Below are 17,805 nucleotides of genomic sequence, written 5' to 3'. Positions count from 1 at the left end.
GGATAAAGAAATGTGATATATTTGCACCAGGAAATACTACAAAGCCATAAAAAGAATGAAATCATGTTATCTGTAGCAACATGGATGGAGCTAGACACCACTATGCTAAGTGAACTAACTGAGAGATAGAAAATCAAATACTTCATGTCGTCACTTATAAGTGGGGGCTAAACAATGTATACACATGTATATAAAGACAGAAATAATAGACAGTAGGAATTTCAAAACGGAGGAGGGTTGGGTGGGGTGAGTGTTTAAAAATAACCTGTTAGGTACAATGTCCAATAGTTGGGTGATGGGTAGACTAGAAGCCTAACCCCCACAATTACATAATATGCCCATGTAACAAACACGCACCCATGACCCCTGATGTGGTTTGGCTCTGTGTCCTCACCCAAATCTCATCTTGAATTGCAATCCGAATTGTAATCCCCAAGTGCTGAGGGAGGGACCTGGTGGGAGCTGATTGGATCATGGGGCAGTATTCCCCATGCTGTTCTCATAATAGTGAGTGAATTCTCATGAGAGCTGATGTTTTTTTTTTTTTTTAATTTTTTTTTCCTGGCACGAGGCTTTTTATTCTAACAGCACTGGGTGGGCCCAACCCACCTGCCAGACAGTTCCCAGTAGTGAGGCTGGTCTTTCCTAGCAAGTAAGACACAGTTTTGTTAGGTGAGTGAGCAGCTCCTCCCTTAGTCCAGGGAGAGCCCTCACTCCACTGGGTGATGAAACTCTGGCTTTTTGGAGGCCTGGCAATGCACAGAGGCCCTTCCTCTCCAGGAATGCCTGGGCTCACATGGTCCACTTCAGACATCTGGTCTCCTGGTGGGTCCCCAGACAGCACATGGTGCAATACCAGGCACCACAGCTGACACAGGTGTAGGGGGAGGGGAAGCTGCAGACAGCACAGAAGGAGCGCTGTGGCCACGACAGGGACTCTGCACAGGCTATCAGGTAGTTGGGGCCCTTGGCCACACTCAAGTTCTGCTCCTCCAGCAGGGCCTGAAAGTTTTTTTGGAAGCGAAGTTGAAAATGATCACCTCGGGTTTTCTTCTTTTACTGTCTGGTGTCTGCATCATTATCGAACTGTGGCAGTCTCTTGCTGAGCTGAGGGAGTCCCACATGGGGGTCGTCCTGGAAGTTGTCATTCTCCAGGACCTCTAGCTGCCAGTTGATGCGACGCTGTCAGGTGGCCCAATCCAGCACCCACTGCTGCCCAGGGTCCTGGGAGTGGACTTCATTGAATAGAAAGAGACCCTTTGCTTGCTTCCTTGACAAGATTCCAGACCTTCTCCATGTCCAGCAATGCTGCTCAGGCTCCAGCTTGGCTGCTCTCCCTGCCTCTACGGAGGTAGCTGGTCCTCTTCTCTGCTCAGTCTATGCACTCTTCCTGAAGTTTTCTTCTCCACCATTTGTACAACCCAACTGATCTGATGGTTTATAAATGACAGTTTTCCCTGCTCTCTCTCTCTGCTGCCACCATGTAAGACATGCCTTGCTACCCCTTTGCCTTCTACCATGATTGTAAGTTTCCCGAGGCCTTCCCAGCCATGCAGAACTGTGCGTCAATTAAACCTCTTTTGTTTACAAATTACCCAGTCTCCGGTGGTATTCTTTATAGCAATGTAAAAACGGACTAATACAACTCCCAAATCTAAAATAAAATAAAATGTTAAAAGCTTAGAAATTGAGAGAAAACTTTAAAACCTGATAAAATGGTAAAAATTCATGAACAGAGAATTCACACACACACACACACACACACACACACACACGCCCTTAGCTCTTCGTCTCTATGGTATTCTTCCCTAAGATACGTAACTTCAGACTGATCATGAGAAAACATCAGATAATCCAAATTGACTGGCATGTTGCAAAACAGCTGACCAGAATTGCAAGTATCAAGGTCATGTAAAACAAGGAAAGACTGAGAAATAGTTATAGGTCAAAGGAGACTAAGGAGACATATTCACCAAACGCAATGTGGTGTCATGGATTGTTCCTCAAAACAAACCCCAGAAAGGACATTAATGGAAAGCTGGTAAAATACAAACACATTCTGTGCTTTAGTTAATATTGCTGTAATAAAGTAGTTACTTAGTTTTGAGAAATGTGTTGTGATTATGTAAGATGCTAACTCAAAGGAAGATCGGTGAAGTGGATAAAGGAACTCTGCACTCTTCTGACACTCTCGGATAACTCTAAAATTATTTCAAAATATATATGGAAATATAAATATACGTGACTACTCAGTGAAGCATTGTTTGTAATTGCAAAACATTGGAAACAAGCTGAATGTTCATATACAGTAGTGGTTGAATAAACTATGGTACATCTATATAAAGGACAACTGTGTAGTTATAAAAAGAAGGAAGAAAACTCCTGCGATTATCATCAGAGCAATTTCCAGGATCTATTAAAAATTGTGTATACAATTTTTGCCTTTTGTGTAAGAAAGAAGAAAGTAAAGAAAAAGAGGAAGGCTAAACCAGAACTACTGAGATTGTTTACAGATAAGGTGTGGGTATGGGATGGGAAGGAGAGAGCGAATGGTGTGATGCCACTTCTGACACTTCCCTGAATACATGTCTTTTTGTATAGTTCCTACTTCAGTAACGATTTCACATACACAACTTGAAAATAAAATGAAAAGGAGGTGTTGTCAGCAAGATGGAGTAGCAGGAAGCTCCAAGCCCTTGCTTCTCCACTGAAACGCTAAATAAACATTATATGGACTAAAATAGATTTCTGAGAACTCTGGAAACCAGTTGAGAAGTTGCAAGCAACCAAGTGAATGCCTAATTAAGAAAAAGACACTCGGCCGGGCACGGTGGCTCACTCCTATAATCCCAGCACTTTGGGAGGCTGAGGCCGGCGGATCATGAGGTCAGGAGATCGAGAACATCCTGGCTAACGTGGTGAAACCCCGTCTCTACTAAAAATACAAAAAAAATTAGCCGGGTGTGATGACGGGTGCCTGTAGTCCCAGCTACTCAGGAGGCTGAGGCAGGAGAATGGCATGAACCTGGGAGGTGGAAGATATTTCATGCTCATAGATTGGAAGATATAATATTGTTAAAATGTCCATACTACTTAAAGCAACCTATAGATTCAATGCAATCTTTATCAACATATCAGTGAAATTCTCCACAGAAATTTTTTTAAAATCCTAAAATTCATATGGAATCACAAAAGCTTCCAAATATTTAAAGCAATCCTGAGCAAAAAAGCACAGAGCTGGAGGCATCACACTACCTGACTTTAGAATATTTTACAAAGCTATAGTAACCCAAACAGCGTGATACTGGCATAAAAACAGATATATAGACCAATGGAACAGAATAGAGAACCCAGAATTAAATCCACATATTTATAGTCAACTCATTTTGAACGAAGGCACTGAGAACATACAGTTGGGAAAAGACAGTCTCTTCAATAAATTGTGCTGGGAAAACTGGCTATCCATATGTAGAAGAATCAAATTAGACCCTGTCACCATACACAAAATCAAATAAAATGTATTAAAGAAATAAATGTAAGACATTTAAGTGTAATTTCTTAACAATACACTTAAAACATTGGGGAAACATTTCAGGACATTGGTCAGGGAAAAAACTTTGGGATAAGACCTCAATAGCACAGGCAACCAAAGCAAAAAATAGACAAATGAGATTACATCAAGCTAAAAACCTCAGGCACAACAAAGGAAACAATCAACAGAGTGAAGTGACAAGCCCCTGAATGGGAGAAAATATTTGCAAACTATCCATCTGACAAGGAAGTTATAACCAGAATATATAAGGAGGTAAAGCAACCCAATAGCAAAAAATAAATTATCTGGTTTAAAAATGGGTAAAATATCTGAATAGACAGTTTTCAAAATAAGATATACAAATGGTCAACAGCTATATAAAAAATTCTCCACATCACTAATCATCAGGGAAATACGAATCAAAACCACAATGAGATATCATCTCACCCCAGTTAAAATGGCTATAATCAAAAGAAAATAATAGATGCAGGTGAAGATGCAGAGAAAGAGAAACACAGGTACACTGTGATTGGGAATGTCAGTTAGTACAGCCACTATGGAAAACAGTATAGATGTTCTTCAAAAACAAAATAGACCTACCATATGATCTAGCAATCTCACTGCTGGATACATATCCAGAAGAAAGGAAATCTGTATATTGAAGGGATGGCTGCACTCCTATGTTTATCACAGCACTATTCACAATAGCCAAGATATGAAATCAACCTAAGTGCCCATTAACAGATAAATGGATGAAGAAAATGTGCTACATATACACCATGGAATATCATTCAGCCTTAAAAGGAATGAAATCCTGTACTTTGCAGCAGTATGGAGGTCATTGTGTTAAGTGAAAAGAACCAGGCACAGAAACACAAATATCACATGTCCTCATTTATATGTGGGAACTAAAAATGTTGATCTCATGGAGACAAATGGTAGAATGATAGTTACCTGAGGTTGTGAAGGGAAGGGGAGGTGAAGAGAGGTTGATTAATGGTACTAAAATACAGTTAGATAGAAGGAATAAGTTCTAGTGTTCAACAGCGTAGTAGGGTGACTATAGTTAATTTATTGTGTATTTCAAAATAGCTAGAAGAGAAAACTTGAAATGTTTCCAACACAAAGTCATGCTAAATGTTTGAAGTGATGGATATACCAATTACCCTGATTTGATCACTACACATTGTATGTATGTATCAAAATATCACATGCAACTCATAAAATATGTACAATTATTAGGTATCAATAAATTTTTTTAAAAAGCAAAGTAGGAAAGGGCAGGGCTGCAAGGAGTAGAGTTTTTGTATGTAATTGAAGTTAATTTGTTATAAGTTTAAAATAGAATGCTATAACTTTAGGATACTATACTCAATCCCTGTGGTAACCTTCAAAAAAATCTCTAGAAGATGTTCAAAAGAAAAGGAGAAGGGAACCGAACTGTGTCACTGCAAAAACTTAACTAGCGCCAAGGAAGGCAGTAGGGCCAGAAACGAGGAACCTAAAAGCTATAAGACATACAAGAAACAGTTAACACAATGACAATTGTAAGTCCTATGCACCTAGGTCATTCTATGAGGCCAGCATTACCCTGATACCATAGCCAGACAAAGCTACTATAGGAAAAAAACTTCAGGCCAATATCTCCGATAAATATTGGTGCAAAAATTCTCAACAATATCCCTGATGAATACTGAAGCAAAGAGAATTGAATAGCACATTGAAAGAACTGTACAACAGGACCAAGTGGGATTTATTTCTGGAATGCAAGGATGCTTTGACATAGAAATCAATCGGTGTAATACAGTACATCCACAGAATAATGGAGAGAACCCACATGATCATCTTAATTGATGCAGAAAAGCATTTCCCCAAATTCAAGACACGTCCATGGATAAAAACAACACTCAGCAAACTGGGACTAGAAGGAAGCCATCTCAGCATGATAAAGGCCATACGCGAAATCCCATGGCACACTCACCAGCAAAAAGTGGAAAGCTGTTCTCTAAGATCAAGAAAAAGAAAAGGATACCCATTTTTGCCACTTCTATTCAACACAGTACTGGAAGTGCCTGCCAGAGTAATTAGAAAAGAAAAGAAAAAGAAAAGAAAAGAAAAGGTATCCAGTTTGGAAACAAAAAAGTAAAAGTATCTCTGTTGACAGACAACATGATTTTATACGTAAAAATAAACAGAACCCCACTAATGTGAACCCTCCATAGTCCACACACAGAGAACTTAAGAAATAATAATTTCAGCAAAGTTGCAGAATACAAAATCAACACAGAAAAGTCACTGGTATTTCTCTATACTGTCAATGAACAATCTGAAAATAGAACTAAGGAAACAATTCCACTGACAACGGCATCAAAAGGAATAAAATACTGAGGAATAAACTTGACCAAGGAGGTGGAAGATGTGTTCATAGAAAACCACAAAACAATGTCAAAAGACATTAAAGAAGATGCAAATAAATGGGGAAATAAATTGTGTTCATGAGTCGGAAGGCTCAATATTGTTAAGATGATGATACTACCCAAAGCAATGCGTATTTAATGCAATTTATATCAAAATCCCAAAAACATTTTTTGCAGAAATAGAAAAATCTATTCTAAAATTCATATAGAATTTCAGAGTACCATGAACAGTGAAAACAATCTTGAAAAAAAAAAGAGCAAAGATCGAGGACTCACACACCCTGATTTCAAAACTTATTACAAAGCTACAGTAATCAAAACAGTAAAAGACTGACATAAAGACAGACTATAAACCAACGGAATGGAATAGAGAGACCAGAAGTAAAACCTCAAGACTATTCAATAGAAGAAAAGACAGTCTCTTCAGTAAGTGGTGTTGGGAAACCTGGATATCCACAGGCAGAAAAATAAAAACAGACCCAACTCAAACCATATTAAAAATCACCTCAAAATGGAGTAAAGACTTAAATGTAAGACAGGGAAACTGTAAAACTAGTACAAGAAAACATAGGGGAAAGGCTTCATGACATTAGATTTGTCAACAATTTCTTAGATATGACACCAAAAACAGGCAACAAAAGCAAAAATAGACAAATGGAACCACATCAAACATAAAAATTTCTGCACAACAAAGGAAATAATCAACACAGTGGAAAGTCCATCTATGCAATGGGATACAATATTTTCAAATCATGTATCTGGTAAGGAGTTAATATCCAGAATATATAAAGAACTCAAACAACTCAACAACAGCTGCCTACATAACTGAATTAAAACTGGACCAAGAACTTGAATAGAAATTTTCCAAAGAAGATATACAAATAACCAATAGACATATGGAAAGATGCTGAATGTCACTAAGCATTGGGGAAATGCAAACCAAAACCACCATGGCCTATCACCTCTTAGCCATTAGGATGACTACTATCAAAAAATAGCAGGTGTTGCAAGGATGTGGGAAATTGGAACTCTGTGCACTGCTGGTGAGAATTTAAAACTGTGCAACCGCTCTGGAAAACAGAATGGCAGTTCCTCAAAACAATAAAAATAGAACCACCATATGATCCAGCAGCCCCACTTCTGGGTATACACCCTAAAAAATTGAAAGCAGGGTCTCAAAGAGATACTTGTATACCTGTGTCATAGCAGCATTCTTCATGATACCCAAAAGGTGGAAGCAACCCAAGTGTCCATTAGTGGATGAATGAATAAACAAAATGTGGTGTGAACATACAGTGAAATACTATTCAGCCTTCAAAGGAAGGCAATTCTGACTCATGCTACAACATGGATGAACCTTGAGGACATATGCCAAGTGAAATACACCGTGACAGGAAGACAAATACTGTGTGACTGCACTTATATGAGTTATGCAAAATAGTTAAATTCAAAGAAGCGGTAGAATGGTAAAAGTTACCAGGGGCTGGGGTAGGGGAAAATGGGGAGCAGCCTAAGATTGAATAAAACCAGGAAAAGAATGAACCCATATTTCAAATGGTTAGCATAATTACACTACTGTTGGGCAAGGGAAGTAACTCAACTAACCATTGAACATCATTTGGGCTGAACATTCAGGCTGAACCTCCTCATTCTAAATATGAAAAGCACTCTCATCAAATATTGGACTCTAATGAGTGGATTTCTTTTTGGAAAAATGTGCACAACTCTTAAATGACTTTCTGTACATTCTAAGATTGGGTAAACGAATAAATATGTTTGGCCAAAGGAAGCACTGTCAAAGTACAGAGTTACACTGATGGAAAGGTGGCAAAATGGACCCAGAGTGCTGGACTTGGCATGACAGGGTGAATGCATGAGTTTTGATAGAGAGATAGCTTTATGTAGACAGGATTCTCTAAGCCTCGGTTTCCTCACCTGTGAAATGGGGATGATCACAGAGCTTACCTCATGGGGTTGCTGTGAAGAACAGGTGGACATTTGTGCAGAGACTGGCAGGGCACCACACACTCACATTCACTAGATGGTGTCTACGTTTCAATTCCACCATTGCTGTCGCATGCTACCCTCAGGGCCACAAATAAAGAAGCAACTCTAGAGATGGGAGGAGACATTTGCATTTATTTTCTGTTGAGGCAGTGAGCTAGACACTTTATAAACACCAATCATGTTTTCCTCACTGGAGCACAGGAAAAATGGGAATTATTATACAGAATTCCCATGTGAAGAAACTGAAGCTCAGAGGGGTGAAGGGTTGGGCCCATGTGATATGCCAGAGCTCCAGCTGGGGCCTGTGTGGCCACAGACCCTTGAACCTTCTCTCTTCTCCCTGATTCTCCAAGTCCCCTTCAAAGGTGCCTGACTGGGGCAGAGATAAGATTGTTTCTGCAGATAGCTCTTCCACTGGATCATCGTGGGTCAAGGAGCCTGCAGAACCATTTCCTGATCCAGGAGTTCCAGGAACCAAACAGGATGCTGTCTGGATGTTCAGTACTGCAGGACTGGACAGCCCCTGCTCCCACTCCCTGCCTTGGTGTGAGCTGAGTGCCTGGTCCTCACCAGATGGAATGAGGTGGAGAGGGAGTGAGAGTGAGATTGCAGCAAACCTCACCTCCTGGCCATCTGCCTACATGGGAATGTCAGTGCCACTGGCAGCATGGAGACAGACAACTCTTCTACCAGAAGGTTCTGCTTGGTAAACCCAACCACCAGCTAGCTGTGTTGACAATCCTTCCTGCTTCCCAGATCATTATCTCTTGGCCCAGACGTACACTTTTGCAGACTTGGAGGCTATTCCTCTAGCAAACACCCACTGATGACACTGTGTAGGCCTTGGGCTGGGGATTTAGCCCCAACAAGAGAGGCCTGATACTGCTAGAAGGAGCCTAAGGGGGCTGAGCAGAAGAGGGAGGGGAAAAACTAACAACAGAACAGCTTGAAGATCACGGCAAGGAAGCCAGAGAGGGACACCCAAGTGGATGGTTCCTGAAAGGGGACAGGAACAGGAGGACAGGGAGAAAATAAGCCCAGATATGAGTCTACAGAAGGGATCTGAGTGCCCTTGGATGGCCACATGAGGAGCCTAGAGCTACTATTGGGAAGGATGGAGGCAAACCGCTCAGAGGATACTGCTTGCTGGAGAAGGAGCCGGGTGGGACTGGCGACAAGGCCAGGCCCTGCCAGCAAGATCATCCTCAGCTGTGCCCTGGCCTTGCTGTTTGGCAAGATTGGCAAGCCCTGGTCCTGGAGGCCCTCAGGAGTTCCTTTTGTGCAGGAGCTGGCTGGACAGAGGGGTGACTCAGGAAGTTGTGCATGTAGGAGAGAAGAGGGGTGGCCTGGGGTCAGGTAGAGGGAGGCTGGTGGCCAGGCTGGGACCCTGAGTGCAGAGACATGATTAGTTGATTGCTCTGAAGGTGAGGAGGGGGAACGTGCCGGGCCTCAATATGAAGTTGTAGACCATCTTTACATCGTTTTGGGTTAGTGTCTCCACCAGGAAGTGTTTCAGCACCTAGGACAGAGGCTGGGTTTCCATCTGGCCTGTCAGCAGCCCATGGAAGTGGGGCAGCCTCCTCCCGCCCTCCCAGGCTCAGTGATTATGCTAAAGGGGGAGCAGTAGCCTGGGCCTTGACCTGTTCCATTCCTGACCAACCCCACCTTATAGCCCAGCCCCAGACTGCACCCCATCCAGGTATTGCCCAAGCCCCACTATCCTGTACAGGTTCCACTCCACTTCTCAAGTCCCCACCTCACTCTATTTAGCAGCGAGCTCACCCAGACGGCCCCCTCCACACAGTAGCCACTCCTGCCCCAGCTCCACCCCGCTCCAGCCTCCACCAGGTTCTCCCAGTACCCAGCCAGCTAGACCCAGGCCCCATCCAAGCCCCGCTCACTATATCCAGCCATGCCCAAGCCCTGCCTGTACTGCCCAGACCCCTCCCCAGCCCGGGCCTGCTCACATGGTGCAGCAGTAGCAGCATCTCTGCTTCTGCCAGGTGCCGCCCGAGGTACTGGCGCATGCCAAAGCCAAAGGGCACGTGGTAGAAGTATCTGCTGGAGCCCCTGATGTCTACCCAAAGCTGGGGGTTATAGCGCTCCGGCCTCGGGAACAAGGCGGGGTTCCGACCCAGCGAGTAGAGGAAAACCTGCACCAATGTCTGCGGACGGTGCAGAGCGGGAATCAGGGAATGACTGGGGGGGAATATCTCAGCTGGAGGGGTGTGGGGCTCACTCACCCCAGCTGGGATGTGGTAGTTCTCAAGCACCAAGTCTGAGCTTGCCACTTGCTCCAAAACAGACCCACAGGGTAGAGCCTGGAGGTGGGGGCATCCATAGAAAGGGTCCTCAGCTGGACGGGGCTTCCTGTGCCCTCTGCACCCTTCTTACCCAAGACCCCCCACAGGTCCCTGGCCCATGGGAAGCCCAGGTCGTGAGGAAGTGCTTCCTTGCCCCTGCTGAGCCTGGCCAAACCTCCCCTAACTTGAGCAGCCCCAAGTCCAGAAGGACATGCCCCACGTTAATTCCCAGGGCGTTGAAGAGGGATTCCAGAGGAAGAGGGGCTCCCTGTCCTTGAGGGGGAGGAAGAGCAGGTGCAGGGGAATGGGCTGCTGGGTGATGCTGCTTATCAGCAGCTTCTGTCTGCCACCACCCAGTGGGGGCTGCTCTCCAGCAGGGGGCCAGGGCCACAGGGAGGCCTCAGCCAGCACCCACCTCAAGGTCTCCTTGAAGGCCGCCCGCAGCAAGGGCAGCTCGGTGGTTGCCTTCTGGGGGTGTTCACTGATGCCGGCTGTGGCGGCCAGGCTCTCCTGGCGCAGGGCCTGCTGCACGTTGGGGTTCCGAGCCAGCTCAAAGAGCGTCATCAGCAAGGGACTCCCAGGGAAACTCCCAGGACAACCTCCCTGTGAGGGGTGGAGACATGCATACCCCGAGCACGACAGAGCCCAAGACTTCAAATCCTAATGCCCATCCAAACCCCTTTCCCTGAGTCCTCCAGAGAAAGGAACCCCCATTCCAACCAAGGCAACCTGCAAATGTGTTTATCACATCACAATCCCAAGTAAGAAATGTGGGGCCCGTAGTATGGGGATGGGACACGTGGGTGCTGTGTGGCATTGGCAGGCAGTGCCTGGAAGGCAGACTTGGCATCACCCTCTCTGGGTGGGGCTGGTTGCCGGCCTGACCGTGTCCATGCTCCCTGCAGTGAGTTCCATAGAGTTGGCCTTGATGGCATCTGGCGACAGTTCTGCATTCAACAGGAGCTCTGCCACTATGCTGGTGTATTGTTGAGGGCAGCTGAAGGCCAGTTCCTGATAGATTTTCTGGATACAGTTATCGCCTATCCGGGGAGCAGGAGGCAGCCCTCAGACTTTGGTGCTGGGAAGTGTCCTTCAGTGTCCTCCTCCTGCCCAGCCTGCCCCGACACCCAAGTTGCCCTGCTCTCATCCCAGATTCTCCAGATCAGCCCAGCCCAGCCCCAGCCTCACACCAATCTCCCTGGCAGGACGGTGAGGAATCCCCGACCCCTCCCTGTGGCCTCCATTCCCCACTGGGTGGTGGAGAGGGAGAAATTGGGCCCCCATGGTGTCCCTTCCCCATAGCACTGCCCAGGTCCCTGGCCTCACCGTACTGGAAGATGCAGTCCCAGGCCTCAAAGTGCTCCTTCTACACCTTGGGGCTGGTCCAGTGAGACAGGCTCCTGGGCATGAACATGAGCTGGACGGTGGATTTGAACATGACCTCCAGGGCATGGAGGAAGTTCAGGCTGGCAGAGCTGGGGCTGTGGCCAACCAGGCCCAGCCGCTCTCCAAAAAGAGCTAAGTTGCTGGCTGCGGGGAGGATGCACTGCTGAGCACAAGGCAGCCCCGGGCCTCCTGGCTGCCTCCCCCCACTCCCTCCAGTCCCCCATCCCCGTCCCTGGCCACTCCAGGGTATCTGAGGCTGGACCTTCCCACATGGCCCACACCTTCTATGGTGTAGTGGAAGATGCTGGGCTGGACGTCCAGGGTCAGGCTCCCCCGGGCGTTCTGCAGCACCTTCTTCTTCAAGGCCTGGGAGAAGTCCCTGGCCACCTAATCCACTATCGAGAGGAACCTCTGTACGGCCTTGGGCGACAGCACATCTGGGTTCAGCCGCAATCGGTTGAAGCACCATTCAGGCCCATTCCTACAGAGGCCAGGGCAGAGCTTGTGAGGCCGCCTCAGCAAGACATAGGCCCTGACCTGTATCCTATCCTCCTCGTCTCCAAGAGGAATCAGCCTGCAGGGAGCTGACGGGGGCCCTGGTGGAAGCTGCCTGTTTGTGTTTGAGCTGCTGCCTTTTCTCAGAGCGGCCTCCAGGTGCTGGGCAAAGGCCACTCAGGTCTAAGCAGGGATGAGACGGTAGCTTCTGCCCGCAGGTGCTGACAGGGTAACTGAGGTCATTCCTGGGACCTGGCGACCCAAGTCTGGCACCACCTCACCCATGTGGGTCCTCCCTGTAGTAGCAGGGTAGGGCTTTTCTCCAAGAAAGGAGGTGACCCCTGTTGTCGGCTTTGCCCACGTCACCCACACAGTGTCCTGAGGGGAGAGCCCCTGGCTGCCCTCTCCTCCTTGCCCTTCCCCGCCCTGGGCACAGTGCCTCTGGGGCAGCAGCCTCTGCCTGTCTCTGTGAAGCATCTGTATCTTCTGCAGGACAGAAACCAAGCTTTGTGCTTCATGCCATCCTCACCCACAGCCAGAGTGCATGGGGGCTCCATGGATGCCCCCAGGGAATGGTGGGGAGGAATTTCCCCTGTCAGCCACATTCCTGCAAAACTCTATTTATGTCCAGCTGGCTGCTGTCAGCTGTTGACAGTGATGACAGTCAGAAGACGCACATGCACACATGCGCCCATGCAAGACCTCAACACCATGTGTGAAGAGACACATGTACACGCGTGCACAGACACTACACCCATGCTGGCACCTGCACATGCACACACAGAGACACTCGTGCACACACACCACACATCATACAAGCACACACACAGACACATGTGTACATGCACATGCACACACAACACATGTGCAAATGCAGGTACAGAGAAACACACAGCGTGTGCACAGATGCAAGACACACACACATACAGGTGCGCTCCCCTTCCTTCCATTATGCGCACCCAGCCTCCTGGACCTGCCTTCCTGGGTCCTGACTCTCTCCCAGATGTCATCTGTAGGCCAGCCTCAGTGAAGGCCCCGACCCACGGGTGCCCTTTTACCTAAACTCCGCTATTCCCAAGAGCGTTCCCTTCCTACCATGGAGTGGGGGCTGTCGCCACTGTGACATCCTCGTCCAGTCCTTCCCCCCGTCTTAATGACAACATCCCTGCAGGTGACCGACTCCAAGCATCAGCCTCTCCCTGCCCACCTGACCAGGCGCCACCCTCTCCACGGGGCCAGGAAACATCCTCCCCAGTGCCATCAACCGCCCCACCTCGTGCCTTGCTTCTGAGAACAACGGAGCCGCCAGCCACCTGCGTCCCCACTTGCCTCCTGCCCCAGACTGTCCCCATCAGGAAGGTTTGGCAGGACTGCAGGGACCCTGAGCGCCCTGAGGGAGGCTGTGGCCCCGGCGAACACCAGGCTCAGCACTCACAGCCTGTGACCCGGGCCAGTGGGAGTCCCCTTCTGAGGGCCTCAGTTTTCTGACCTGTGGGAAGGAGAGTCCCCAGACCGCAAGAGAAAGCAGCCGCCAAGATTGGTGCAGAGTGGGTTCTCACTACACAGAAGGGCTCATTGCTCTGTGTCTTCTCCTCTGCAGAGGTGCCTGTGCCCATTTCTCCACCACCGCCCTCCTTCTCCAACCCACAGGGCAGACGTGACCCCACGGGATGGCCGTCCTCTGGGCCCGGTGCTCACCCTCACTGCCCACCACAGGGGCCCAGGGCATATGTGCTTTTGGGTCCTGCCTCTCTCGCCTCTCCCCTACACCCAGGCTGCCCACCCTGCTCCCAGTTCCCAGCTCCCAACTCGCCGCTTACAGCAAGAACACGCCACACTTGTGCCCACGATGTTGTCTGTAGGCCACCCAGGGCTCCAGGCTCATCTGGCCTGGGTTCAGGCTGTCCACCTGCTGCAGCCTCTCCTTGTCCTCCGGCAACATCACACACACCATGCCTGCTCCTTCCAAGTCGTACCTGTGGGGCCAAGCATGAGGCCCTGCTGGAAGGGGCCATGTCCTCCCTGGCCCCACCCTGCAGTCCCAATCCAAAGTGTCTCCTGTCCACCCTCCCTGCTCCTGAATTAGCGGCTTCACAGCTAAAGCCCTCCTGCTGGCTCCCCGGAACCTCTCAACTTTAGTGCCTCTGAGTCCTGCCCTCTCTGCACTGAGCTGGGGTTTGCTCTGCACCATCCCCTGCACTGGCAGCGCTACAGGCCAGCACGTGCTGCACTCCTTCCCCATCCTCCAAAGGATGCAGAGTGCCGGGACCTGCTGGGAATGGCAGTGCTGAGTGCCCAGCAGGGTCCTGGGCAGCAGGGGCAGGGTTCTGGGTGTTCCCAGTGAGGGCCAGGTGGGGCTTTACCTGAAAATGGGTCCCAGTTCCTGGAAGGTCTGGTGCACCTCCAGGTGCAGGTGCTCATAACCCTGCTCCCTCCAGATCTGCAGCAGCCTCAGCCACCTGTTGCCTGGACACTGGGGCATGGCTTCAAAGGCTAGCACTATCCTGGGGACCCAGGTGGCTCTGGTGCCCAGTGCCCATGTCCTTCATGGGGCCAGCTAGGGTGCTGCCATGCACACCTCTGCCTTTGCCCTGAGTGCCATTCCAATGCTCCCTCTACCCTGTTCAGCCCAAATCCTTTTAACTTGTCTGGAACCTGCCCTGGAAACAGATCATATCATGGGAGAACTGGCCCTGAACATGCCTGAGAAAGTGAGGGCAGAGGTGTGGGCAGTAGGTGGGGACTGATTAGGGGTGCATGGAGAAAGAAATCAGGGGACAGAGTCCCCTCCCTCCTCCTTCAGGGCAGAGAGGTGCAAGATGAATGGGCCCTTATCTTATCCAAGAGACTTGGGTTACTCATATTCTTGGAGCAAGGTCCCACACTGGAAGGAAGGGTGGAGGGCTGCACTTCCAGAATTACCCCACTGGCATTTCACCTCCTCTTCCAGGCCCTGTGCTGGGTGCATGAAGCAGGAACAAGAGCCCACACAGGCCCCTCCCTGTGAGGGGCTCAGTCCTCTCGGGGCAATTCCATGAGTCCCCAGGGGCACAAGGTGGCACAGAAGGAGATGAAAACATGTCCGAGGCCAGGTCTGGGCTCACCTCACTGGTCCTGCTAAGGAGCTGGGAATACCCAGGAGACCACGAAAGGCCGGGTACTGGGAGCCACACCCAGGCTGGAAGACGAGCAGTGCTTGCCTGAGTCTGCCCTCATCCGGGCAGGGGCCCTGTGCCAGCGACTCACATCCCCCTTTTCTGTCCTAAAACATGTTGTCTGTAGTTCAGATTCATAGAGCCATGAGGGGCCTGTGACGACTGAGTTGAGGGCCGTTCTCAGGGTCCCCACTGTGCCATGAACTCCCTCCAGCAGCCACACGCCAGGCACCATACCTTGCAGGGGGATCTGCAGTTTGGTGACGTGTTGTCTCACGGAAGCCTGCAGTAGTCCCAGGAAGGGAGGATTGCTGTCACTGTCCCCATTCCACAGGAGGAAACTGAGGCTCAGGGTGTGCAGTCCCCTGCCTCACGTCCCCCAGTGGGTCAGAGGGACCGCAGAGCTCTCACTCCTCAGCACCCTTCAGATGTGCCCTCCAAGCCCTGAGCCCAGCAGCCCAGCCTGAGGCCGAGCAGCCCCGGCCCCAGGGAGACTACACCCCTCCTGCTGCCCCGCAGTGGCTTCTACACCCTGTGGCCTTTTCCAGTTTCAAGGACCAGGAAATCCCGAGATCTGCTCCGCTGGGCTCTGCCTCAGCTCTTCTGACTCCAACCCACCGATGTCAGATCCTGGAGACTCCAGGGGGACCCGCCAAAGCCCTACGGACCCTCAGCCTAGACCCCTGGGTAGGGGAACACGCCTGGTCGCTTGCCATGCCAGGCCAGCTGCCCGCCCCTCCCTGCTGATGCTGCCTGCCAGGGCCCCCGCCTTCCCTTGGTAGGATAGATCATTGGCACCTGGCACTGCCTGTCCACCCTCCCTTGGAAAGGCACTCACTCCAAGTCGAGGGGGGCAGCACCTGGCCATGGGGGAGGATGACAGGGTTCCTGATGCCCTGGGAATGGCATCCCGGGGCACCCTGACACAGGTCAGAGCCTGCAGCGCCACACCAGCTGAGGCCAGAGTGGGGCTGGACTGCCCTGCGGTAGCTGTGGCCTGGGGCCAGCCTAGAGGAAGGGGCCCTTTCATACTCACGGCTCACACAGCTGCACATCCCCAGGACTCCACGGGCCCAGGGAGGGTGTGCGTCCCACCCCGCACAGCACTGCACTTAGGAAACCTCTCAACTTGCACCATCCCACAGGCAGAAAGGGCCGACCGCGGTGGGAGGCTTCCAGCCAAGTGGGCGATGCCACCAGCTGCAGTCACCGTGTGGCTCGGAAAGCAGAGGGAGCAAGTGTGGCAGTCTGTCCCCTCTGTCCCCTCACTGCAGTCACCCCTCTCCGCATTCTCTTCAGGGCTGCAGAGCTTGCAGGCTAACTTGGGGACCACCGGTTGGCTCCTTTTCTCTGGGTCATGCTCACAGGGAGGTCCAGAGGCCCCTTGTGCATTTTGCTGGTGACCGGAGCCAGGGTCTGGGGACATGAAGACAGCTTGCGTTTCAGCGGGTGGTTGCTTGGGGAACGTGTAGACCGTGGCCTCTGACTGCTGATTATGTTTTTAACACCCGAGTCAAGTCCTTCCAACTGCAGGAGGGGCCGCGGCGGGCACCACAAGGCTGAGTGGGGAATTCGCTGGGGGGCGAAGCTGAAGGGGAAGCCAAAGGCAGCCACCAGTGCAGTCAGGGGAAGGCTCTTCTAGCCCGAGACACAAGAGGTCAGGCCTGGCCAGGAGTGGATAGCAACAGGGTGTGAGGCCTGGGCTGGGGGCTGGGGGGAGCCAGATGAGGTGCTGGGAGTGTTTTCACAGGGGAGGGCCATTTGTTATTTCTCATTTTACTTTAATCAGTTCCCCACTCCCCGTTCTTCCTTGGGAATCTCAAAGGCCTCGGCCCCTCAGCAGCTGTGATGTGCTGTGTGTCCCCGTGTGCCTCCCGCTGTCGTGTCAGAGCTGGCCTTGGGCAGGCTGATGCCATCGGACCTCCCAGCACGTCCTTGGAGTGGTGGTGCAATCTGCCTGGGCACGCTGGACAGTCCTCCTGCCTGTTCCTGCCCACCTCCCGTCTCCCATCAGCTGGGTCTGTTCTCATCTGTTCTGGGGGTTTCTGAACCTGTGGCCATGAGCCAGCATTTCCCATCCCTCCTCAGCCCACCCACAAGGAGGCTGGGGCCTCAGAGCACCCCAGAAGGCCCCTCCCATCCAGAGGACACTGTGGGTGCAGCTGAGGCGTGGAGGTGCCAGAACCAGCACCCCGGTCTTGCTCTGGGCTCTGCGGCTTCCCTAATGCCCTGACCTTGAAACCTGGAAGCAAATCCCGGAACTCACTTCCTGCAGAGCCTCGGTCATGTCGCCGTGCTGAGGCAGTGAAGAGGTGCAGGTCCCAAGGCCCCTCCCCACCTCACCTCCGGGCCCCTCTCCCTGCCCATAAGTCTGGCCGCACCCCTCTGGAGTGTGCCTCCTGGGGAGGAAATGGTCCCACAAGGCTGACCTGGAACATTTTCCTTTAACTCAGCTGTAGAGTGAGGGCCCAGCCAAGCCCCAGAGGCAGCTGAGAGGGGCAGGCAGAGGG

The 17,805-nt window shown here is 50.3% G+C and overlaps 1 protein-coding gene and 1 pseudogene across 1 annotated transcript; both read right to left on the bottom strand.

Moving 5' to 3' along the window:
* Positions 1-592: 592 nt before the first annotated feature.
* LOC100459540 (zinc finger HIT domain-containing protein 1) lies at positions 593-4,374 on the bottom strand. The gene is given in 2 exon segments (XM_054561124.2): positions 593-1,235; positions 4,353-4,374. Coding segments are annotated over 2 exon segments (465 nt in total). The 3' UTR covers positions 593-792.
* A 4,511-nt stretch (positions 4,375-8,885) lies between these two features.
* LOC100450488 (cytochrome P450 11B1, mitochondrial-like) lies at positions 8,886-14,742 on the bottom strand (annotated as a pseudogene).
* Positions 14,743-17,805: the final 3,063 nt, after the last annotated feature.

This window comes from Pongo abelii, chromosome 7 (assembly GCF_028885655.2).
Source record: "Pongo abelii isolate AG06213 chromosome 7, NHGRI_mPonAbe1-v2.0_pri, whole genome shotgun sequence".
NCBI classification, from domain to species: domain Eukaryota; kingdom Metazoa; phylum Chordata; class Mammalia; order Primates; family Hominidae; genus Pongo; species Pongo abelii.
The sequence above is the reverse complement of the archived record's forward strand: the minus strand, read 5'-3'. Positions and strand labels throughout refer to the sequence as shown.